This window comes from Somniosus microcephalus, chromosome 4 (genome assembly GCF_052327205.1).
Source record: "Somniosus microcephalus isolate GS21.2 chromosome 4, FLI_Smic_1.0, whole genome shotgun sequence".
NCBI classification, from domain to species: domain Eukaryota; kingdom Metazoa; phylum Chordata; class Chondrichthyes; order Squaliformes; family Somniosidae; genus Somniosus; species Somniosus microcephalus.
Window position 1 is genome coordinate 338548604 of NC_140990.1, and position 25835 is coordinate 338574438.

Below are 25835 nucleotides of genomic sequence, written 5' to 3' on the forward strand. Positions count from 1 at the left end.
ATGATCTCTTTGCTTTTATTTCCATAAAATTACGAAGTATTTACAGCACAGAAACAGGCCATTCAGCCCAACTGGTCCGTGCTGGTGTTTACTCTCCACACGAGCCTCCTCCCACCCTTCACCTAATTCCATCACCATATCCAATTCTTTCTTCCTCGTGTGTTTATCCAGCTTCCCCTTAAATCCATCTCTGCTATTCGCCTCCACCACTCCCTGTGGTAGCGAGTTCCACATTCTCACCACTCTCTGGGTAAAGAAGTTTCTCCTGAGTTCCCCGTCGGATTTATTAGTGATTGTCTTATATTTATGGCCCCTAGTTCTGGCCACCCCCACAAGAGGAAACATCTTTTCTCTGTCTACCCCATCAAAACCTTCCATCATTTTAAAGACGTCCATCAGGTCACCCCTCAGCCTTCTCTTATCTAGAGAAAAGAGCCCCAGCTTGTTCAGTCTTTCCTGATAGTTAGAACCTCTTGGTTTTAGGTATCATCCTTGCAAATAATAAGAAACACAGGAGTGAGTTACAGGCTGGAATCTAATCGAGGGGTTCGGGGGTTTTATATATAGAATAACAGGTACCTGGGAGTGAGTTACAGGCTGGAATCTAATCGAGGGGTTCGGGGGGTTTTATATATAGAATAGCAGATACCCAGGAGTGAGTTACAGGCTGGAATCTAATCGAGGGGTTCAGGGGGTTTATATAGAATAACAGATACCCGGGAGTGAGTTACAGGCTGGAATCTAATCGAGGGGTTCGGGGGGTTTATATATAGAATAACAGATACCCAGGAGTGAGTTACAGGCTGGAATCTAATCGAGGGGTTCGGGGGGTTTATATATAGAATAACAGATACCCGGGAGTGAGTTACAGGCTGGAATCTAATCGAGGGGTTCGGGGGGTTTATATATAGAATAACATATACCCGGGAGTGAGTTACAGGCTGGAATCTAATCGAGGGGTTCGGGGGGTTTATATATAGAATAACAGATACCCGGGAGTGAGTTACAGGCTGGAATCTAATCGAGGGGTTCGGGGGGTTTATATATAGAATAACAGATACCCGGGAGTGAGTTACAGGCTGGAATCTAATCGAGGGGTTCAGGGGGTTTATATATAGAATAACAGATACCCGGGAGTGAGTTACAGGCTGGTTCAAATCGAGGGGTTCTGGGGGTTTATATATAGAATAACATATACCCAGGAGTGAGTTACAGGCTGGAATCTAATCGAGGGGTTCGGGGGGTTTATATATAGAATAACAGATACCCGGGAGTGAGTTACAGGCTGGAATCTAATCGAGGGGTTCAGGGGGTTTATATATAGAATAACAGATACCCGGGAGTGAGTTACAGGCTGGAATCAAATCGAGGGGTTCGGGGGGTTTATATATAGAATAACAGATACCCGGGAGTGAGTTACAGGCTGGAATCTAATTGAGGGGTTCGGGGGGTTTATATATAGAATAACAGATACCCGGGAGTGAGTTACAGGCTGGAATCTAATCGAGGGGTTCGGGGGGGTTTATATATAGAATAACGGATACCCGGGAGTGAGTTACAGGCTGGAATCTAATCGATGGGTTCGGGGGGTTTATATATAGAATAACAGATACCCGGGAGTGAGTTACAGGCTGGAATCTAATCGTGGGGTTCGGGGGGTTTATATATAGAACAACAGATCCCCGGGAGTGAGTTACAGGCTGGAATCTAATCGAGGGGTTCGGGGGGTTTATATATAGAATAACAGATACCCTGGAGTGAGTTACAGGCTGGAATCTAATCAAGGGGTTCGGGGGGGGGTTTATATATAGAATAACAGATACCCAGGAGTGAGTTACAGGCTGGAATCTAATCAAGGGGTTCGGAGGGGTTTATATACAGAATAACAGATACCCGGGAGTGAGTTACAGGCTGGAATCTAATCAAGGGGTTCGGAGGGGTTTATATACAGAATAACAGACACCCGGGGTGTGAGTTACAGGCTGGAATCTAATCGTGGGGTTTGGGTGGTTTATATATAGAATAACAGATACCCGGGAGTGAGTTACAGGCTGGAATCTAATCAAGGGGTTTGGGGGGGTTTATATATAGAATAACAGATACCCGGGAGTGAGTTACAGGCTGGAATCTAATCCAGGGGTTCGGGGGGTTTATATATAGAATAACAGATACCCTGGAGTGAGTTACAGGCTGGAATCTAATCCAGGGGTTCGGGGGGTTTATATATAGAATAACAGATACCCTGGAGTGAGTTACAGGCTGGAATCTAATCGAGGGGTTCGGGGGGGTTTATATATAGAATAACAGATACCCGGGAGTGAGTTACAGGCTGGAATCTAATTGAGGGGTTCGGGGGGGTTTATATGCAGAATAACAGATACCCGGGAGTGAGTTACAGGCTGGAATCTAATCGAGGGGTGTGGGGGGGTTTATATATAGAATAACAGATACCTGGGAGTGAGTTACAGGCTGGAGTCTAATCAATGGGTTTGGGGATTTATATATAGAATAACAGATACCCGGGAGTGAGTTACAGTCTGAAATCTAATCGAGGGGTTCGGGTGGTTTATATATAGAATAACAGATACCCGGGAGTGAGTTACAGGCTGGAATCTAATCGAGGGGTTCGGGGGGTTTATATATAGAATAACAGATACCCGGGAGTGAGTTACAGGCTGGAATCTAATCGAGGGGTTCGGGTGGTTTTTATATAGAATAACAGATACCCGGGAGTGAGTTACAGGCTGGAATCTAATCAAGGGGTTCGGGGGGGTTTATATATAGAATAACAGCTACCCGGGAATGAGTTACAGGCTGGAATCTAATCGAGGGGTTCAGGGGGTTTATATATAGAATAGCAGATACCCGGGAGTGAGTTACAGGCTGGAATCTAATCGAGGGGTTCGGGGGGTTTATATATAGAATAACAGATACCCGGGAGTGAGTTACAGGCTGGAATCTAATCGGGGGGTTCGGGGGGTTTATATATAGAATAACAGATACCCGGGAGTGAGTTACAGGCTGGAATCTAATCGAGGGGTTCGGGGGTTTATATATAGAATAACAGATACCCGGGAGTGAGTTACAGGCTGGAATCTAATTAAGGGGTTCGGGGGGGGGGTGTTATATATGGAATAACAGATACCCGGGAGTGAGTTACAGGCTGGAATCTAATCGAGGGGTTCAGGGGGTTTATATATAGAATAACAGATACCCGGGAGTGAGTTACAGGTTGGAATCTAATCGAGGGGTTCGGGGGGTTTATATATAGAATAACAGATACCCGGGAGTGAGTTACAGGCTGGACTCTAATCGAGGAGTTCGGGGGGTTTATATATAGAACTAGCTGGGGAGCCCCGCGTTGCGAGGGCAATTTTGGGGCGCTTGGTCTCCCTGCCCCTGTGTGTCCCCCCTCTCCCTGTCATGTCCTCTCCCTGTCCTATCCCTCCCTCCCCTCCCCTCTCTCCCTCCCCTCCCCTCCTCTCCCTCCCTCCCCTCCCCTGTCTCCCTCCCTCCCCTCCCCTCGCCCACCCGGGAGTGAGTTACAGGCTGGAATCTAATCGAGGGGTTCGGGGGGTTTATATATAGAATAACAGATACCCGGGAGTGAGTTACAGGCTGGAATCTAATCGAGGGGTTCGGGGGGGTTTATATATAGAATAACAGATACCCGGGAGTGAGTTACAGGCTGGAATCTAATCGAGGGGTTCGGGGGGTTTTATATATAGAATAACAGATACCCGGGAGTGAGTTACAGGCTGGAATCTAATTGAGGGATTCAGGGGGTTTATATATAGAATAACAGATACCCAGGAGTGAGTTACAGGCTGGAATCTAATCGAGGGGTTCGGGGGCTTTATATATAGAATAACAGCTACCCGGGAATGAGTTACAGGCTGGAATCTAATCGAGGGGTTCAGGGGGTTTATATATAGAATAGCAGATACCCAGGAGTGAGTTACAGGCTGGAATCTAATCGAGGGGTTCAGGGGGTTTATATATAGAATAACAGATACCCGGGAGCGAGTTACAGGCTGGAATCTAATCGAGGGGTTCGGGGGGTTTATATATAGAATAACAGATACTCTGGAGTGAGTTACAGGCTGGAATCTAATCGAGGTGTTCGGGGGGTTTATATATAGAATAACAGATACCCGGGAGTGAGTTACAGGCTGGAATCTAATCGAGGGGTTCGGGGGTTTATATATAGAATAACAGATACCCGGGAGTGAGTTACAGGCTGGAATCTAATCGAGGGGTTCAGGGGGTTTATATATAGAATAACAGATACTCTGGAGTGAGTTACAGGCTGGAATCTAATCGAGGTGTTCTGGGGGTTTATATATAGAATAGCAGATACCCGGGAGTGAGTTACAGGCTGGAATCTAATCGAGGGGTTCAGGGGGTTTATATATAGAATAACAGATACTCTGGAGTGAGTTACAGGCTGGAATCTAATCGAGGTGTTCTGGGGGTTTATATATAGAATAGCAGATACCCGGGAGTGAGTTACAGGCTGGAATCTAATCGAGGGGTTCAGGGGGTTTATATATAGAATAACAGATACTCTGGAGTGAGTTACAGGCTGGAATCTAATCGAGGGGTTCGGGGGGGTTTATATATAGAATAACAGATACCCAGGAGTGAGTTACAGGCTGGATTCAGAGGGGTTCGGGGGTTTATATATAGAATAACAGATACCCGGGAGTGAGTTACAGGCTGGAATCTAGTCGAGGGGTTCTGGGGGTTTATATATAGAATAACAGATACCCGGGAGTGAGTTACAGGCTGGAATCTAATCGAGGTGTTCTGGGGGTTTATATATAGAATAACAGATACCCGGGAGTGAGTTACAGGCTGGAATCTAATCGAGGTGTTCTGGGGGTTTATATATAGAATAACAGATACCCGGGAGTGAGTTACAGGCTGGAATCTAATCGAGGGGTTCGGGGGTTTATATATAGAATAACAGATACCCGGGAGTGAGTTACAGGCTGGAATCTAATCGAAGTAGAAGCTGTGATTTAAAATTGTGATATTTAACTCATCAGAGACAAGTTAAGGGAATATTTGGAATGTGTTGCATCCTTTTCTGTAACTTACGTTTAAAATGCTTTGTACGTCATTGGAGAAAAGCAGAGCTGTTTGAAAATGCAACATTTCACAAGAGTTAAAAAGAAATCCTGAGTAACCCTGAGTCTCATTTAAACCATTGGGCCAGTGAAGGGCAATGGGAGGAGCACAGAGAGAGGCGGTGGAGGGGACGAGGCAGAGAGTTTAAAGCAGAGGCTGGAAGGTGAAGCTCGACATCAGCAGATGACACTTCACCGTCCGATCCAACAGCTCCACTCCGCTCATTTAAGAGACGGGGTTTGTTCTGTGCCGGAGCCCCTGTGTGGGGGGTTTTAAGCAGTGGTCAAGGCAGTCGGCAGCGAGTGTGCTGGGCTGTGAGGGGAGCAGAGAGTTTAATCCTGAATTCAGTCTGTGGCTGAAGTCGCTGCCCATTCCCGTCCCTGGGAAGATTGATGAATGTCATTGCAACCGCCTGCGGAACAGGCCAAAACCTCAACGTCTTCTCTGTGAAACAGGAACGCCCTTGGAGGAAGAAAACTTCCATCGCAAGAAAGGTTCAGGGTCATCGACTCCTGGAACACTTCAGAGTCATTGCATTTGTAAGTGGACTGATTCAGATAGAAGTCTCACCTCGAAGTTCGGGGGAAGTGCCGGGGGCAGCGGTGAGGAGCAGGACAGACCCGAATGCCAACCCAACACTCAGCATGAACTCCAGAGGAGTTGAGCATTAAGCGGCTGCCCAGCCACTTGGAAGAAATCATTCCACCGGGAACAAAGGACACTTGGAGCACGGGTGGTCGGTGGGCAGTGGGCTCAGAACTGTCCTTAGAAGAGATTCATTCCACTCAACATCCTGTTGGCAAATCCTTGGACTGCTCTTGTACCAAGTCCTCCAGAATTGGACTGGCATTGAGCTGGTCTCGCACTGAGCCGGGTATTGATGTCACTCCTCTGCATTTTAAGGTTGGAGCCTAGTCTGTGTAATATGAATGAGAGTTGGGATGAATGCTTGAACAACTCCAGTTGCTTTGCCTCCCAGAAGGCTCTGATCAACTTACTCTCCATTCCTCTATCCAGCATCATCGTTGCGGGCAACCTGGTCATCATCGTGGGGATCATCGGCAACAAGAGGCTGCACAACCCCACCAACTATTACTTCCTGAGCTTGCTGCTGGCCGACCTGTGCACCGGCCTCATCCTGCCCTCCATCCCCAGGATGAGCTTCAAGAGCAGCTTCGCCTTCCAGGTCTGTTTCTTCTTCCATCTCTTCCCAAACTTCATCTTCCTCTCTTTCCTATCCAACTTGGTGGTGGTTCACTACGACAGGTATGTTTGCATCGTCCGCCCCTTGCACTACGGGATCTCCTGGATTCACCAACAGGTCCCCATGGTCATTTTGGCCGCGTGGGTCCTGCCCTTGCTCTTCGCCTCGCTGCCTCTGATTGGCTGGAACCAATGGAACCCAGGAACCACACATTGCTATTTCAATTTCATCTTCCCCCCTTCGTACATATACCTGGAGACCTACGGCTTGCTCATCCCTTCCATCTTAGCCATCACCGCCATGACTGTCCGATTACTCCACGTGGCGCGGAGTCAAATTAAAGCAATTAAGAAGGTTCACAGATCCGTCCAAAGGAATACAGCCTCGCTGGTGGAGCAGCAGATGGACTTCAAGTACGCCAAGTGCGTCATAGGGTTCTTCCTCATCTTCCTGGTTTGCTGGGTCCCTTACATTGTTTACATCCACGTCTCCTTCTTTGAGCGGAGTAAAGGCTCCAGGACCCACATCATCCTGTCCTGTTTAGGGACCAGCAGTGCCGCCCTGATCCCCTTCGTCCTGGTGCTGAACAACAAGGAATACTTTGAACTGTGGAGAAAAGTTTTCCGAAGAGTTTGGCAATGTTGTGGAAAAGACTCTAACTTCAACTGAGATGTTTTTTTTGCTGTAAGATATTTATTGGTTTTAGCTGTTATTATTTTAGGTGCCAGCCATGGCTCGGAATCAGAAGGTCATGGATTCAAGTCCCCACACCAGTGACCTGAACACAAAATCTAGGCCGACACTCACAGTGCAGTACTGAGGGAGTGCCGCACTGTCAGAGGGGCAGTACTGAGGGAGCGCTGCACTGTCGGAGGTTCAGTACTGAGGGAGTGCTGCACTGTCGGAGGGGCAGTACTGAGGGAGTGCTGCACTGTCGGAGGGGCAGTACTGAGGGAGCGCTGCACTGTCGGAGGGGCAGTACTGAGGGACTCTGCTGCACTGTTGGAGGGGCAGTACTGAGGGAGCGCTGCACTGTCGGAGGGGCAGTACTGAGGGATTCCGCTGCACTGTCAGAGGGGCAGTACTGAGGGAGCGCTGCACTGTCGGAGCGGCAGTACTGAGGGAGCGCCGCACTGTCGGAGGGGCAGTACTGAGGGAGCGCTGCACTGTCGGAGGGCAGTACTGAGGGAGCGCTGCACTGTCGGAGGGGCAGTACTGAGGGAGTGCTGCACTGTCGGAGGGCAGTACTGAGGGAGCGCTGCATTGTCGGAAGGCAGTACTGAGGGAGAGCTGCACTGTCGGAGGGGCAGTACTGAGGGGGCGCTGCACTGTCGGAGGGGCAGTACTGAGGGAGCGCGGCACTGTCGGAGGGGCAGTACTGAGGGAGTGCTGCACTGTCGGAGGGCAGTACTGAGGGAGCGCTGCACTGTCGGAGGGGCAGTACTGAGGGAGTGCTGCACTGTCGGAGGGGCAGTACTGAGGGAGCGCCGCACTGTCGGAGGGGCAGTACTGAGGGAGCGCCGCACTGACGGAGGGGCAGTACTGAGGGAGTGCTGCACTGTCGGAGGGGCAGTACTGAGGGAGTGCTGCACTGTCGGAGGGCAGTACTGAGGGAGCGCTGCACTGTCGGAGGGGCAGTACTGAGGGAGTGCTGCACTGTCGGAGGGGCAGTACTGAGGGAGCGCCGCACTGTCGGAGGGGCAGTACTGAGGGAGTGCTGCACTGTCGGAGGGGCAGTACTGAGGGAGTGCTGCACTGTCGGAGGGGCAGTACTGAGGGAGCGCCGCACTGTCGGAGGGGCAGTACTGAGGGAGTGCTGCACTGTCGGAGGGGCAGTACTGAGGGAGTGCTGCACTGTCGGAGGGGCAGTACTGAGGGAGTGCTGCACTGTCGGAGGGGCAGTACTGAGGGAGTGCTGCACTGTCGGAGGGGCAGTACTGAGGGAGTGCTGCACTGTCGGAGGGGCAGTACTGAGGGAGCGCCGCACTGTCGGAGGGGCAGTACTGAGGGAGCGCTGCACTGTCGGAGGGGCAGTACTGAGGGAGCGCTGCACTGTCGGAGGGGCAGTACTGAGGGAGCGCCGCACTGTCAGAGGGGCAGTACTGAGGGAGTGCTGCACTGTCGGAGGGGCAGTACTGAGGGAGCGCCGCACTGTCGGAGGAGCAGTACTGAGGGAGTGCTGCACTGTCGGAGGGGCAGTACTGAGGGAGTGCTGCACTGTCGGAGGGGCAGTACTGAGGGAGCGCCGCACTGTCGGAGGGGCAGTACTGAGGGAGCGCTGCACTGTCGGAGGGGCAGTACTGAGGGAGCGCTGCACTGTCGGAGGGGCAGTACTGAGGGAGCGCCTCACTGTCGGAGGGGCAGTACTGAGGGAGCGCCGCACTGTCGGAGGGCAGTACTGAGGGAGCGCCGCACTGTCAGAGGGGCAGTACTGAGGGAGTGCTGCACTGTCGGAGGGGCAGTACTGAGGGAGTGCTGCACTGTTGGAGGTGCCGACATTAGGCTGAGACGTTAAACCAAGGTCCCCGTCTGCTCTCTCAGGTGGATGTAAAAGATCCCATGGCACTGTTTCGAAGAAGAGCAGGGGGAGTTCTCCCCGGTGTCCTGGGACTAATATTTATCCCTCAATCAACATCACTAAAAGCAGATTATCTGGTCATTATCACATTGCTGTTTGTGGGAGCTTGCTGTGCGCAAAATATTTCCTACATTACAACAGTGACTACACTTCAGAAGTACTTCAGTGTCTGTAAAGCGCTTTGGGACATCTTGAAGTGGTGAGAGTCGCTAGCACTGAGGCACGGCCAGCACGCAGGGAATACAGCCGCTTCATTCAGCTCATTCTCTTTAACCATAAACCACATCAGCAAAAGCATGGAGACTTTTCCAAACCCGGTGATCAGTTTCCAATTCACTTCAACCCAACTGAGATTCAGCTTTCTGTTTTATTTCTTAATTTCTCTCGAGGATAAGTTTGATTTAGTTTTATTTGCTTTGAGTTGGCCGGGTGCAGGCAGACTCCGTAGAGTTAGTTTCTGATCCTTAAGATTTGGAGTTTTGTTGTGAGTGCGTTTTCTGAACTTCTCACGGACAGCTCGTAACTGGAACCTTGAAGGTTTCGGGTCCTGCGTCAAACCATAGCTGACGGAGGCTTTGAAGGTCCATCTTGGCGCAGCTGGTCAGTGGGAATCAGTCAAAGCGATGAAAAGAAAGAAAAGATTTGCATTTCTGTAGCGCCTTTCACGACCACCTCAAGATCTCCCAAAGTGCTTTACAGCCAATGAAGTACTTTATTTGAAGTGCAGTCCCTGTTGTAATGTAGGAAACGCGGCAGTCAATTTGCGCACAGCAAGCTCCCACAAACAGCAATGTGATAATGATCAGATCATCTGTTTTAGTGATGCTGATTGAGGGATAAATATTGGCCCCAGGACACCGGGGAGAACTCCTCGGCTCTCCTTCGAAATAGTGCCATAGGATATTTTACGTCCACCTGAGAGAGCAGCCAGGGCCTCGGTTAAGCGTCTTATCCAAAAGACGGCACCGCCGACAGTGCAGCACTCCCTCAGTACTGTCCCTCCAACAGTGTAGCGCTCCCTCAGTACTGTCCCTCCAACAGTGTAGCGCTCCCTCAGTACTGTCCCTCCAACAGTGCTGCACTCCCTTAGTACTGTCCCTCCAACAGTGTAGCGCTCCCTCAGTACTGTCCCTCCAACAGTGTAGCGCTCCCTCAGTACTGTCCCTCCAACAGTGTAGCGCTCCCTCAGTACTGCCCCCCCACAGTGCTGCACTCCCTCAGTACCGCCCCTTAGACAGTGCAGCGCTCCCTCAGTAACGCCCCTCCCACAATGCTGCACTCCCTCAGTACCGCCCCACAGTGCTGCACTCCCTCAGTACCGCCACTCCCACAGTGCTGCACTCACTCTGTACCGCCCCTCTGACAGTGCAGCATTCCCTCAGTACCGCCCCTCCGACAGTGCAGCACTCCCTCAGTACCGCCCCTCCGACAGTGCTGCACTCCCTTAGTACCGTACCGCCCCTCCCACAGTGCAGCACTCCCTCAGTACTGCCCCTCCGACAGTGCAGCACACCCTCAGTACTGCCCCTCCGACAGTGCAGCGCTCCCTCAGTACTGCCCCTCCGACAGTGCAGCGCTCCCTCAGTACTGCCCCTCCGACAGTGCAGCGCTCCCTCAGTACTGCCCCTCCGACAGTGCGGCACTCCCTCAGTACTGTCCCTCCCACAGTGCACCACTCCCTCAGTACCGCCCATCTGACAGTGCAGCGCTCCCTCAGTACTGCCCCTCTGACAGTGCGGCGCTTCCTCAGTACTGCCCCTCCGACAGTGCGGCGCTCCCTCAGTACTGCCTCTCCGACAGTGCAGCGCTCCCTCAGTACTGACCCTCCGACAGTGCAGCACTCCCTCAGTACTGACCCTCCGACAGTGCGGCACTCCCTCAGTACTGCCCCTCCGACAGTGCAGCACTCCCTCAGTACTGACCCTCCGACAGTGCGGCACTCCCTCAGTACTGCCCCTCCGACAGTGCGGACTCCCTCAGCACTGCCCCTCTGACAGTGCTGCACTCCCTCAGTACTGCACCTCCGACAGTGCGGCACTCCCTCAGTACTGCCCCTCCGACAGTGCGGCACTCCCTCAGTACTACCCCTCCGACAGTGCTGCACTCCCTCAGTACTGCCCCTCTGACAGTGCTGCACTCCCTCAGTACTGCCCCTCCGACAGTGCGGCACTCCCTCAGTACTGCCCCTCTGACAGTGCTGCACTCCCTCAGTACTGCCCCTCCGACAGTGCTGCACTCCCTCAGTACTGACCTTCTGACAGTGCTGCACTCCCTCAGTACTGCCCCTCCGACAGTGCGGCACTCCCTCAGTACTGCCCCTCTGACAGTGCTGCAGTCCCTCAGTACTGCCCCTCCGACAGTGCTGCACTCCCTCAGTACTGCCCCTCCGACAGTGCTGCACTCCCTCAGTACTGACCCTCTGACAGTGCTGCACTCCCTCAGTACTGACCCTCCGACAGTGCTGCACTCCCTCAGTACTGCCCCTCCGACAGTGCGGCACTCCCTCAGTACTGACCCTCCGACAGTGCGGCACTCCCTCAGTACTGACCCTCCGACAGTGCGGCACTCCCTCAGTACTGACCCTCCGACAGTGCGGCACTCCCTCAGTACTGCCCCTCCGACAGTGCGGCACTCCCTCAGTACTGACCCTCTGACAGTGCTGCACTCCCTCAGTACTGCCCCTCCGACAGTGCTGCACTCCCTCAGTACTGACCCTCTGACAGTGCTGCACTCCCTCAGTACTGCCCCTCTGACAGTGCTGCACTCCCTCAGTACTGACCCTCTGACAGTGCTGCACTCCCTCAGTACTGACCCTCGGACAGTGCTGCACTCCCTCAGTACTGACCCTCGGACAGTGCTGCACTCCCTCAGTACTGACCCTCTGACAGTGCTGCACTCCCTCAGTACTGCCCCTCCGACAGTGCGGCACTCCCTCAGTACTTACCCTCCGACAGTGCGGCACTCCCTCAGTACTGACCCTCCGACAGTGCGGCACTCCCTCAGTACTGACCCTCCGACAGTGCGGCACTCCCTCAGTACTGCCCCTCCGACAGTGCGGCGCTCCCTCAGTACTGCCCTAGGAGCGTCAGCCTAGACTTTTGTACTCGGAGGTGAGGGTGCTACCAACTGAGCCATGGCAGAGACTGTAAGTACCAAATGGACACAGAGTGAGTCAGCCCCTGGAATTTATACTCGCCAGTTAAATCAATAAAGGCTCTTTAGATTTCTAACACTTTGTCTCCTCACTGAAATTTCTCAGAACGAAGAAAGACTTGAAACTCTGGTATCACGTGTGAATTACATGTTAAAATTTGCATCACGTGTGAATTACTTGTCAAAGCTGGTATCAGTAAAAGCGACCATGAAGGTGTCGGATTGTCGAAAAAACCCATCTGGTTCACTAATGTCCTTTAGGGGAGGAAACCTGCCACCCTTACCCGGTCTGGGCCTATATGTGACTCCAGTCTCACACCGATATGGTCGACTCTTATCTGCTCTCTCAAATTGCGTAGAAAGTTGCTCAGTCGTATGAATCATGTAACAGTTCCAGAGGACGTCTCACCACCACCACGTTCTCAGGGCAACTAGGAATGGGCAATAAATGCTGGCCTTGCCAATGATGCCCACATCCACAGAACGAATTTTTAAAAAATTGTTAATAAGGTTAATTTGGAACTCTGATCTGTCCCAAAGTGGCCGCTGTAAAAACCATCCATAGAATGGTTACAGCACGGAAGAAGGCCATTCGGCCCCTCCAGCCCATGATATGAGACTGAGACTGGCTGTCCGAGAGTCCCTATGAGGGTGAGGTGGTTCTTCCCATCGCTCAGGTACTCTATCCAGTGGGTTTCTGGTCATGTAACAGGCACGAACAGGAAACAATGGTAGATTGAGAAGTTTAAGGAGAGAGAGGTGATGACACAAGTTGGGTCACCAAGGTAAGGCTTGTGTGATGACAAAACAGATTGGGTCGAATCTTGCTGGAAATATAATGGTGTGTTAACGACGCGTGCTGTTATTAATGTGCAAATCAACCAGCAAGCTCAGGAGATTAAGAGATTCTGAGAGGTTCGTGGATAGCACATTTAGTGAGTTGGTCACACCGCAGGGAAGGGCTGCACAGGAAGACAGGAAATGGGTGACCACCAGGCGGAGCAATAGAAGCAGGCAGGTAGTGCAGGAGACCCCTGTGACCATTCCCCTCTCAAACAAGTATACCGCTTTGGATACTGTTGAGGGGGATGACTCACCAGGGGAAGGCAGCAGCAGCCAACTTCCTGGCACTGGGGGTGCTCCTGCTGCCCAGGAAGGGGGGAAAAAGAGTGGGAGAGCAATAGTGGTAGGGGATTCTATAGTAAGGGGAACAGATAGGCGTTTCTGTGGCCGTAGACGTGAATCCAGGATGGTTTGTTGCCTCCCTGGTGCCAGGGTCAAGGATGTCACTGAGCGGCTGCAGGGCATTCTGGAGGGGGAGGGTGAACAGCCAGTGGTCGTGGTCCACATTGGTACCAACGACATAGGTAAAAAGAGGGATGAGGTCCTGCAGCAAAAATTTAGGGAGCTAGGTGAAGGATTAAAGAGCAGGACCTCAAAGATTGTAATCTCTGGATTACTCCCGGTGCCACGTGCTAGTAAGTATAGGAATAGGAAGATAGAACAGATGAATGCGTGGCTAAAGGGATGGTGCAGGGGGGAGGGCTTTAGTTTCCTGGATCACTGGGTCTGCTTCTGGGAAAGGTGGGACTTGTACAAGTCGGACGGTTTACACCTGAACCAGAGGGGCACCAATATCCTTGCGGGGAGGTTTGCTAGCACTGCTGGGGAGGGTTTAAACTAACTTGGCAGGGGGTTGGTGTACAGAGTGGAGCTATAGTAGGGGGTGATTTACAGCCAAATACAGAGGGAAAAACAAGTCAGTTGGGAAGGCAGAGCAAATATGTAAGGGCAAAAGAGAATATGGCAGGGCTGGAAGGCATTTATTTTAATGCAAGGAGTCTTGCAAATAAGGTGGATGAACTGAAGTTGTTGTTGAACACATGGGAGTACGATATTGTTGCTATCACGGAGACATGGTTGAGGGAGGGTCAGGACTGGCAGCTCAATATTCCGGGGTATAGAATCTTCAGGCGAGACAGAGGGGGGTGTAAAAGGGGAGGGGGTGTTGCAATATTAATTAAGGAGTCAATTACTGCTGTAAGGAGGGATGATATATTAGCGGGTTCCTCTAATGAGGCCATATGGGTAGAACTTAAAAGCAAAAAGGGGGCAAGCATTTTGCTGGGAGTGTACTATAGGCCCCCAAACAGTCAGGGGGAGATAGAGGAACAGATATGTAGGCAAATCTCAGAAAAGTGCGAAAATAATAGGGTAATAAGAGTGGGGAATTTCAACTTCCCCAATATAAATTGGGACAGTCAGAGTGTGAAAGGCTTAGAGGGTGCAGAATTATTAAAGTGCATCCAGGAGAGCTTTTTGAGCCAACATGTAGAAAGTCCTACAAGAGAGGGGGCGGTACTGGACCTAATTCTGGGGAATGTAGCCGGGCAAGTGGTGGAAGTGTCAGTAGGAGAGCATTTTGGCGACAGTCATAGAGTCATAGAGTCATAGAGTAATACAGCACGGATAGAGGCCCTTCGGCCCATCGTGTCCGCGCCGGCCATCAAGCCCTGTCTAATCTAATCCCATATTCCAGCATTTGGCCCGTAGCCTTGTATGCTATGGCATTTCAAGTGCACATCCAAATGCTTCTTAAATGTTGTGAGGGTTTCTGCCTCCACAACCCTTTCAGGCAGTGAGTTCCAGACTCCAACCACCCTCTGGGTGAAAAAGTTCTTTCTCAAATCCCCTCTAAACCTCCCGCCCTTTACCTTGAATCTATGCCCCCTAGTTATCGACCCCTCTACTAAGGGAAAAAGCTCCTCAGCATCCATCCTATCTATGCCCCTCATAATTTTGTACACCTCAATCATGTCCCCCCTCAGCCTCCTCAGCTCCAAGGAAAACAAACCCAACCTGCCCAGTCTCTCTTCATAGCTGAAGCGCTCCAGCCCTGGTAACATCCTGGTGAACCTCCTCTGCACCCTCTCTAACGCGATCACATCCTTCCTGTAGTGTGGCGACCAGAACTGCACACAATATTCCAGCTGTGGCCTAACCAGTGTTTTATACAGCTCCATCATAACCTCCTTGCTCTTATATTCAATGCCTCGGCTAATGAAGGCAAGTATCCCATATGCCTTTTTTACCACCTTATCCACCTGTTCCGCCGCCTTCAGGGATCTGTGTACTTGCACACCCAGATCCCTCTGACCCTCCGTCTTGCCTAGGGTCTTTCCATTCATTGTGTATTCCTTTGCCTTGTTAGTCCCCCCAAAGTGCATCACCTCGCACTTTTCCGGGTTAAATTCCATTTGCCACTGTTCCGCCCATCTGACCAACCCATCTATATCGTCCTGCAGACTGAGGCTACCCTCCTCGCTATTTACCACCCTACCAATTTTTGTATCATCCGCGAACTTACTGATCATACCCTTTACATTCATATCCAAGTCATTAATGTAGACCACAAACAGCAAGGGACCCAGCACCGATCCCTGTGGTACCCCACTGGCCACAGGCTTCCAGTCACAAAAACAACCTTCGACCATCACCCTCTGCCTTCTGCCACTAAGCCAGTTTTGTATCCAATGTGCCAAGGCACCCTGGATTCCATGGGCTCTTACCTTCTTGACCAGTCTCCTGTGCGGGACTTTATCGAAGGCCTTACTGAAATCCATGTATACCACATCCACTGCGTTACCCTCATCCACACACCGAGTCACCCCCTCAAAAAATTCAATCAAATTAGTCAGACATGATCTTCCCTTGACAAAGCCATGTTGACTATCCCTGATTAATCCTTGCCTCTCCAAGTGGAGACACATTTTGTCCCTCAGGATTTTTTCCAATAATTTTCCTACCACTGATGTTAGGCTCACTGGCCTGTAGTTCCCCGGTTTTTCCCTACTACCCTTCTTGAATAATGGTACTACATTAGCGGTTCTCCAGTCCTCTGGCACATCCCCTGTGGCCAGAGAGGTCCTGAATATATGTGTTAGAGCCCCCGCAATCTCCTCCTTTGCCTCACACAGCAGCCTGGGATACATTTCATCCGGGCCTGGGGATTTATCCATTTTTAGGCCAGCTAAAACCGCCAATACCTCCCCCCGCTCGATGTTAATATGTTCGAGCATATCACAGTCCCCCCGCCCTATTTCTATGTCTACATCGTCCTTCTCCATAGTGAAAACAGACGCAAAAAATTCATTCAGAACCCCTCCTACATCTTCCGGCTCCACACACAGATTGCCACTTTTGTCCCTAATGGGCCCTATTTTTTCCCTAGTTATCCTCTTACCCTTAATATACTTATAAAACATCTTCGGATTTTCCTTTATTTTGCTTGCCAGTGTTATTTCATGGCCCCTCCTTGATCTCCTAATTTCTTTTTTAAGTATCCCCCTGCACTTTTTGTACTCCTCTAGGGCTTCCTCCGTCTTTAGCCTTTTGTATCTACCAAAAGCCCTCCTTTTTTTCCTAATCCATTCCCGTATATCCCCTGACATCCAAGGTTCCCTGTGGTTTTTGGAACCACCCTTGACCTTTACGGGAACATGTTGCCATTGTATGTTCTCAATCTCCCTTCTGAAAGCCTCCCATTGCTCCGATGCGGATTTTCCTACAAGTAGCTGATCCCAGTCCATTTTGGCCAGATCCTGCCTTATCCTATTAAAATCGGCCTTCCCCCAATTTAGAACCTTTATTTCCGGCCCATCCCTGTCCTTTTCCATGGCCACCTTAAATCTTACCATATTATGGTCACTATCACCAAAGTGCTCACCTACTAGCACTTTTTCCACTTGGCCGGCCACATTCCCGAGAATTAGGTCCAGTACCGCCCCCTCTCTTGTAGGACTTTCTACATGCTGGCTCAAAAAGCTCTCCTGGATGCACTTTAAGAATTCTACACCCTCTGAGCCTTTCACACTCTGACTATCCCAGTTAATATTGGGGAAGTTGAAATCCCCCATTATTATTACCCTATTATTTGCACATTTCTCTGAGATTTGCCTACATATCTGTTCCTCTATCTCCCCCTGACTGTTTGGAGGCCTATAGTACACTCCCAGCAAAGTGCTTGCCCCCTTTTTGTTTTTAAGCTCCACCCATATGGCCTCATTAGAGGACCCTGCTAATATATCATCCCTCCTTACTGCAGTAATTGACTCCTTAATTAATATTGCGACACCCCCTCCTCTTATACCTCCCCCTCTGTCTCGCCTGAAGATTCTGTACCCCGGAATATTGAGCTGCCAGTCTTGCCCTTCCCTCAACCATGTCTCCGTGATAGCAACAATATCATACTCCCATGTGTTTATCAACACCTTCAGTTCATCCACCTTATTCGCAAGACTCCTTGCATTAAAATAGATGCCATCCAGCCTTGCCCTTATATATTTGCCCTGTCTACCAAGCTGACTTGTTTTTTTCTCTATAATTGGCAGCACATCCCCCCCTATTTCAGCTCCCCTCTGTATCCCATCCCCCTGCCAAGTTAGTTTAAACCCCCCCCAACAGTGCTAGCAAACCTCCCCGCAAGGATATTTGTCCCGCTCTGGTTCAGGTGCAACCCGTCCGACTTGTACAAGTCCCACCTTTCCCAGAAGCAGGCCCAGTGATCCAGGAAAGTAAAACCCTCCCCCCTACACCAACTCTTTAGCCACGCATTCATCTGCTCTATCCTCCCATTCCTATACTTACTAGCACGTGGCACTGGGAGTAATCCAGAGATTACAACCTTTGAGGTCCTGCTCTTTAATCTGTTACCTAGCTCCCTAAATTCTTGATGCAGGACCTCATCCCTCTTTTTACCTATGTCGTTGGTACCAATGTGGACCACGACCATTGCCTGTTCACCCTCCCCCTCCAGAATGCCCTGCAGCCGCTCAGTGACCATAATTCGGTGAGATTTAAGGTGGTCATGGAAAAAGACAAAGACGGCCCGGAAATAAGGGTTCTAAATTGGGGGAAGGCCGATTTTAATATGATAAGGCAGGATCTGGCCAAAGTGGACTGGGAGCAGCTGCTTATAGGAAAATCCACATCAAAACAGCGGGAGACTTTCAGAAGGGAAATAGAGAGAGTACAACGCCAACGTGTTCCTGTAAAGGTCAAGGGTGGGACCAACAAGCAAAGGGAACCTTGGATGACAAGGGATATACAAAAATGCATTAGAAATAAAAGGGGGGCTTTTGGCAGTTACAAAAGACTAAAGACGGAAGAAGCCCTAGAGGAGTATAAAAAGTGCAGGGGCATACTTAAAAAAGAAATTAGGAGGGCGAGGAGGGGCCATGAAATAACACTGGCGAGCAAAATAAAGGAAAATCCTAAGATGTTTTATAAGTATATTAAGGGCAAGAGGATAACCAGGGAAAGGGTAGGGCCCATTAGGGACCAAAGTGGCAATCTGTGTGTAGAGCCAGATGATGTAGGCGGGGTTTTAAATGAATTTTTTGCATCTGTGTTCACTATGGAGAAAGACGATGCAGACATAGAAATCGGGCAAGGGGACTGTGACATACTTGAACATATTAGCATCGAGAGGGAGGAGGCGCTAGCGGTTTTAGCAGGCCAAAAAGTGGATAAATCCCCAGGCCCGGACGAGATGTATCCCAGGCTGCTGTGGGAGGCAAAGGAGGAGATTGCAGGGGCTCTGACACAAATTTTCAGAACCTCTCTGGCCACAGGGGATGTACCAGAGGACTGGAGAACAGCTAATGTAGTGCCATTATTCAAGAAGGGTAGCAGGGATAAACCAGGGAATTACAGGCCAGTGAGTCTAACATCTGTGGTGGGGAAATTATTGGAAAAAATTCTGAGGGACAAAATTAATCTCCACTTGGAGAGGCAAGGATTAATCGAGGATAGTCAGCATGGCTTTGTCAAGGGTAAATCATGTCTGACAAATCTGATTGAATTTTTCGAGGGGGTGACTACGGGGGTGGATGAGGGAAATGCTGTGGATGTGGTTTACATGGACTTCAGTAAAGCTTTTGACAAAGTCCCGCATTGGAGACTGGTCAAGAAGGTAAGAGCCCATGGGATCCAGGGTGCCTTGGCGCGTTGGATCCTAAACTGGCTGAGTGGCAGGAGGCAGAGGGTGATGGTCGAAGGTTGCTTTTGTTACTGGAAGCCTGTGTCCAGTGGGGTACCTCAGGGATCGGTGCTGGGTCCCTTGTTGTTTGTGATCTACATAAATGATTTGGATGAGAATGTAAAAGGTATGATCAGTAAGTTCGCAGATGACACGAAAATTGGTGGGGTGGTAAATTGCGAGGAGGAAAGCCTCAGGCTACAGGACGATATAAACGGGTTGGTCAGATGGGCGGAAAAGTGGCAAATGGAATTTAACCCTGAAAAGTGAGAGGTGATGCATTTTGGACGGACAAATAAGGCAAGGGAATACACAATGAGTGGTAGGACCCTAGGAAGTACAGAGGGTCAGAGGGACCTTGGTGTACATGTACATAGATCCCTGAAGGCAGCGGAGCAGGTAGATAAGGTGGTTAAAAAGGCATATGGGATACTTGCCTTCATTAGCCGAGGCATAGAATATAAGAGCAGGGAGGTTATGATGGAGCTGTACAAAACGCTGGTGAGGCCACAGCTGGAGTACTGTGTGCAGTTCTGGTCGCCTCACTATAGGAAGGATGTGATTGCTTTGGAGAGGGTGCAGAGAAGATTCACCAGGATGTTACCTGGGATGGAGCGCCTCAGCTATGAAGAGAGGCTGGACAGGCTGGGGTTGTTTTCCTTGGAGCAGAGAAAGCTGAGGGGGGACCTGATTGAGGTGTACAAAATGATGAGGGGCATAGATAGGGTAGATAAAGAGGAACTTTTCCCCTTAGTGGGGGGGTCAATAACAAGGGGGCATAGATTCAGGGTAAGGGGCAGGAGATTTAGAGGGGATTTGAGGAGGAACTTCTTCACCCAGAGGGTGGTTGGAATGTGGAATTCAATGCCTGAAAGGGTGGTAGAGGCAGGAACCCTCACAACATTCAAGAAGCATTTGGATGAGCACTTGAAATGCCATTGCATACAAGGCTATGGACCAAATGCTGGAAAATGGGATTAGACTGGACAGGGATGGATGGGCGGCGCAGACACGATGGGCCGAAGGGCCTCTTTCTGTGCTGTAAAACTCTATGACTCTATGACTATGAGATACGGCGTGCGTTGCAAACCTCCGGAACTTGCTGGTCGATGTACGCCGCTCCGCCATTAGCTTTGCACAAACGGCATCTCGCCCTCAGCCGCCCCGTTATTTTTAATAACTTGCTGGATTTGCACATTAATTGCCCATTAAACTCGCCGCAGAATGTTAGGGCCAGTAACTAACAGCATAAGTACCCTTTTTTAACAATGTGATAATTGTTAATGCAATGCCAGTCAAACTCTCTGGCCCAGAATGCGAACAATTGAAACTGTTCAACCTCATTCCTGCAGGCAGCCAATTGTTGTTGGAGATTTTTAAAATGTCAAATTTTAAATTTACATTTTTTTCTTCCTTTTTTCTGTTTGTTTTGTCTCTCTCTTAATCCAATCCAAGGAGAACCAGTGGATGTGGTGTATTTGTATTTGCAAAAAGCATTTGATAAGGTGCCACACAAGAGGTTATTACACATAATTAGGGCTTACGGGATTGTGGGTAATATACTAGCATGGATTGAGGATCGGTTAACGGGCAGAAAACAGGGTAAGAATAAATGGGTCATTTTTGGGTTGGCAGGCTGTAACTAATGGGGTGCCACAGGGATCAGTGCTTGGGCCTCAGCTATTCACAATCTATTTTAATTGAGGGGATCGAGTATAATGTATCCACGTTTGCTGATGATACAAAGCTAGGTGGGAAAGTAAGTTGTGAGGAGAACACAAAGAGGCTGCAAAGGGATATAGACAAGTTAAGTGAGTGGGCACGAACATGGCAGATGGAATATAATGTGGAGAAATGTGAAGTTATCCACTTTGGTAGGAAAACTAGAAAAGCAGAGTATTTTTTAAATGGTGACTGACATGAATCAGTCATTCATGAAAGAAAGACTTATGAAATAATACTGAGCGGCCTGCGGGTGGCGCTGTCCAGGGAGAGTATAAATACTCGGGCACGGGCCCAGCTTGCTCAGGACATTCTTTAACAGGAACTAGTGAAGCACACAACTAGACCGCCATGTTGTAAAACAGTTGATTAAAGCTTTGTTTAACGCTTAGACCAAATGCCTAGTAGTTTTCTTACGTCAGTGAGAGATTGGGAAATGTTGGTGGTCAGAGGGACCTGGGTGTCCTTCTACACGAATCACTGAAAGTTAACATGCAGGTACAGCAAGCAATTAGGAAAGCAAATGGTATGTTGGCCTTTATTACAAGAGGATTTGAGTATAAGAGTAAAGACATCTTACTGCAATTATTTAGGGCCCTGGTGAGACCACACCTGGAGTACTGTGTACAGTTTTGGTCTCCTGTCTATATCCCCTTGATTCCTGGGATGGGGGGATTGTCCTATGAGGAGAGATTGAGTAGACTAGGCCTATATTCCCTAGCGTTTAGAAGAATGAGAGGTGATCTCATTGAAACGTATAAAATTCTTACAGGGCTTGACAGGGTAGATGCAGGGAGGATGTTTCCCCTGGCTGGGGAGTCTAGAACCAGGGGTCACAGTCTCAGAATAAGGGGTTGACCATTTAGGACTGAGATGAGGAGCAATTTCTTCACTCAGAGGGTGGTGAATCTTTGGAATTCTCTACCCCAGAGGGCCGTGGAGGCTCAGTCGTTGAGTATATTCAAGACAGAGATCGATAGATTTTTGGATATTAAGGGAATCAAGGGATATGGGGATAGTGAAGGAAAGTGGAGTTGAGGTAGAAGATCAGCCATGATCTTATTGAATGGCGGAGCAGGCTCGGGTGGCTGAATGGCCGACTCCTGCTCCAATTTCTTATGTTCTTAATCTTTCTTTCCCTCTCTTTATTTCTCTTTCTGTGCTTGATTTGACTCTAATTCACCTGATTTCCTTCTCTGTCATTCCTCTGTTTCTTTCCCTATCCTTAAACCAGATTGGTTGATTGTACTGTTGGTCCTGTAGTTCACTCAGGTCCCCGAGGCCCCGTTGCCCTCGCTGCGCGGTTATCAGCTCGCACTTCCAGCAACAATTATTTGAGCTGAAAGGTTCAGTTAAAAGTCAAACTAACGGGACAGGTCGCGAGACGGCCCGCTCCAGCGAGACGCCGTCCAATGTTTCAGTTCAGGGGCCGAGGGTTGCTCGAGAGGCAAGAGATTGCGAAACACAAGGTGTCCGCACGCAAACTGTTGTAAATGGGGTTGTGAGGCCGCAGAGAGCAGAACCCAGTAAGGATGAGTCAGATTTACTGTTGCCGTTTGTAACCTTCTTGTAATGACTGGGCGGGAGCTTAGTCAGTGCTGGATGATGAGTGAGATTTACCAGATGGCACCGCCAGGACTTTGAGCAATACAATAACAGGAGAACTAAAATACTGGAGCTTAAAAGGGCAGTGGGCCCATGACAAGACTTGAGTCTGTCTACCCCAGGCCCTGACGGGAGTTCATGGGGCCTCCTCTTCTCAGTGAATACTCGGTGTTTCTGGTCCCGCCTGATCTTCCTGCCCCACCGAGCCTCTTGTACCTGTTCCTCCCTCCCTCCCTCCCCCCTTCCCACCATTGTATCACAAGTCCTTGGAAATTCAGGGCCAGACCCTTTAAAAATAACTTGCATTTCTATAGCGCCTTTCATCACCTCAGGACGTCCAAAGTGCTTTACAGCCAATGAAATACTTTTGAAGTGGAGTCGCTGTTGTAATGTGGGAAACGCAGCAGCCAATTTGTGCACAGCAAGCTCCCACAAACAGCAATGTGATAATGACCAGATAATCTGTTTTAGTGATGTTGATTGAGGGATAAATATTGGCCCCAGGACACCGGGGATAACTCCCCTACTCTTCTTCGAAACAGTGCCATGGGATCTTTTACGTCCACCTGAGAGAGCAGACGGGGCCTCGGTTTAATGTCTCATCTGAAAGATGGCACCTCTGACAGTGCAGCGCTCCCTCAGTATGGCGCTCCCTCAGTACTGCCCCTCCGACAATGCAGCGCTCCCTCAGTACAGCCCCTCCGACAGTGTGGCGCTCCCTCAGTACTGCCCCTCCGACAGTGTGGCGCTCCCTCAGTACTGCCCCTCTGACAGTGCAGCGCTCCCTCAATACTGTCTCTCCGACAGTGCAACACTCCCTCAGTACTGCCCCTCTGACAGTGCGGCGCTCCCTCAGTACTGCCCCTCCGACAGTGCAACACTCCCTCAGTACTGCCCCTCCGATAGTGCAACACTCCCTCAGTACTGCCCCTCCGACAGTGCAACACTCCCTCAGTACTGACCCTCCGACAGTGCAGCGCTCCCTCAGTACTGCCCTTCTGACAGTGCAGCACTCCCTCAGCACTGCCCCTCCAACAGTGCAGCACTCCCTCAGTACTGACTCTCCGATAGTGCGGCGCTCCCTCAGTACTGCCCCTTCGACAGTGCAGCGCTCCCTCAGTACTGCCCTTCCGACAGTGCAGCGCTCCCTCAGCACTGCCCCTCCAACAGTGCAGCGCTCCCTCAGTACTGCCCCTCCGACAGTGCAGCGCTCCCTCAGTACTGCCCCTCCGACAGTGCGGCACTCCCTCAATACTGCACTGGGAGTGTCAGCCTAGATTTTGTGTTCAAGTCTCTGGAGTGGGACTTGAACCCACAACCGTCTGACTCAGAGGTGAGAGTGCTACCCACTGAGCCACGGCGGACACCCCTCCAGCTTAGCGCCAGTCTGGGTCAGGGTTGATGATCCGTGCGGAGCAGAGAGGTAGGAGGGAGCAGGCCCTCAGAGCCGAACTTACAAGCTGCATCAGTGAATCCTGAATCATGCAAAGGCGTCATCCATCAACCTTTGGGATTGTGAAAGTGCTGCTCATACTCTCTGTCCCATTACTGTAAGACGGGAGGAATTCAGCCCAATCCCCTTTTTCCACTACGCAATTCAACAATTCGCTTGGATGAAGAAGACCGTTTTGACCCATTAATCTTGTCCTTCCAGAATGTATTTTTGGTCTGACACGTGCAGAAACCAACCCTCCTGAAATACTGACACCCATGTATAGAGTTTCTGTCTGTACACTCTCGCCTTGGACGAGGACACAGCCCATTTTCCTAAACCCAGTTTTGAGCTGCTAGATCTGTTCTTAATGTATCCCATTTAGCACGGTGGTAGTGCCACACAGCACCTTGAGTATTGTGTGCAGTTTTGGTCGCCTTATCTGAGGAAGGATGTTCTTGCCATGGAGGGAGTGCAGCGAAGATTCACCAGACTGATACCTGGGATGGCAGGAATGACGTATGAGGAGAGATTGGGTCGATTAGGCTTATATTCGCTAGAGTTTAGAAGAATGAGAGGGGATCTCATTGAAACTTATAAAATTCTAACAGGACTAGACAGACTAGATGCAGGAAGGATGTTCCCGGTGGCGGGGGAGTCCAGAACCAGGGGTCACAGCCTAAGGATAAGGGGTAAGCCATTTAGGACTGAGATGAGGAGGAATTTCTTCACCCAGAGAGTGGTGAACCTGTGGAATTCTCTACCACAGACGGCAGTTGAGGCCAATTCATTAAATATATTCAAGAAGGAGTTCGATATATTTTTTAAGGCTAAAGGGATCAAGGGATATGGGGAGAAGGCAGGGACAGGGTACTGAATTTGGATGATCAGCCATGATCCCATTAAATGACGGAGCAGGCTCGAGGGGCCGAATGGCCTACTCCTGCTCCTATCTTCTATGTTTCGATATAACCTGCTCAACCTTTCCTCATAAGACAACCCCTTCAACTCAGTAATCAACCGTGTGAATCGTCTCTGAACTGCCTCCAATGCAAGTATATCTCTCCTTAAGTAAAGAGACCAAAACTGTACGCAGTACTCCAGGTGTGGTCTCACCAATACCCTGTACAGTTGTAGCAGGACTTCCCTACTTTTACACTCCATCCCACTTGCAATAAAGGCCAACATTCCATTTGCCTTTCTAATTACTTGCTGTACCTGCATGCTAACTTTTTGTGTTTCATGTACGAGGACCCCCAGATCCCTCTGTACCGCAGCATTATGTAGCCTCTCTCCACTTAAATAATAATTTGCTTTTTTATTTTTCCTATCAAAGTGGATAACCTCACATTTTCCCACATTATACTCCATCTGCCAAATTTTTGCCCACTCACTTAACTTATCTATATCCCTTTGCAGACTCCTTGGGGTCGATTTTCAGTGTGCCGTGAGGCGGGCTTTTAGGCGTGCGGGGGGCTAAAATCCTGAATTCGGGGGTCCCGACACCATCTCGCCCAAAACCCGCCTCCACGTAAGTTTCAAAGGAGGCGGGTACCCGCCCCGCCCTGGGACCCGCCGACCCGAGGCGGGAAGGGATTAGTGCCAATTAACTGCCTATTAACAGGCAGTTAACAGGCAGTTTTTAGTCTAATCCCTATTTTGAGGGGTGTCGTGTGGGATTCCCAACAGCTCCAAACCACGGCAGGTTAGAGGAGTCGGGCCGTTGGGTTGAAGGATTTGGAGGGGTCGCGATGTCGGTGTTCAGGTGAGTGATGGGTGCATGAGTGCAAAGGTAAGTGTGTTTGATGTGTCTAAAGTGTGTAAAGAAGTTTAGCGGGCTCGAGGGGCCGTGTGGCGGAGCAGGCTCGAGGGGCCGTGTGGCGGAGCAGGCTCGAGGGGCCGTGTGGCGGAGCAGGCTCGAGGGGCCGTGTGGCGGAGCAGGCTCGAGGGGCCGTGTGGCGGAGCAGGC

General features: G+C 50.2%; 1 protein-coding gene across 1 annotated transcript; it reads left to right on the forward strand.

Annotated features, from left to right (window-relative positions):
• The first annotated feature begins 4881 nt into the window (after positions 1-4881).
• LOC147120713 (G protein-coupled bile acid receptor 1-like) lies at positions 4882-7137 on the forward strand. The gene has a single exon (XM_085983875.1). It carries the CDS (start codon positions 6014-6016, stop codon positions 7004-7006), a length of 993 nt encoding a protein of 330 aa, XP_085840001.1. The 5' UTR covers positions 4882-6013; the 3' UTR covers positions 7007-7137.
• Positions 7138-25835: the final 18698 nt, after the last annotated feature.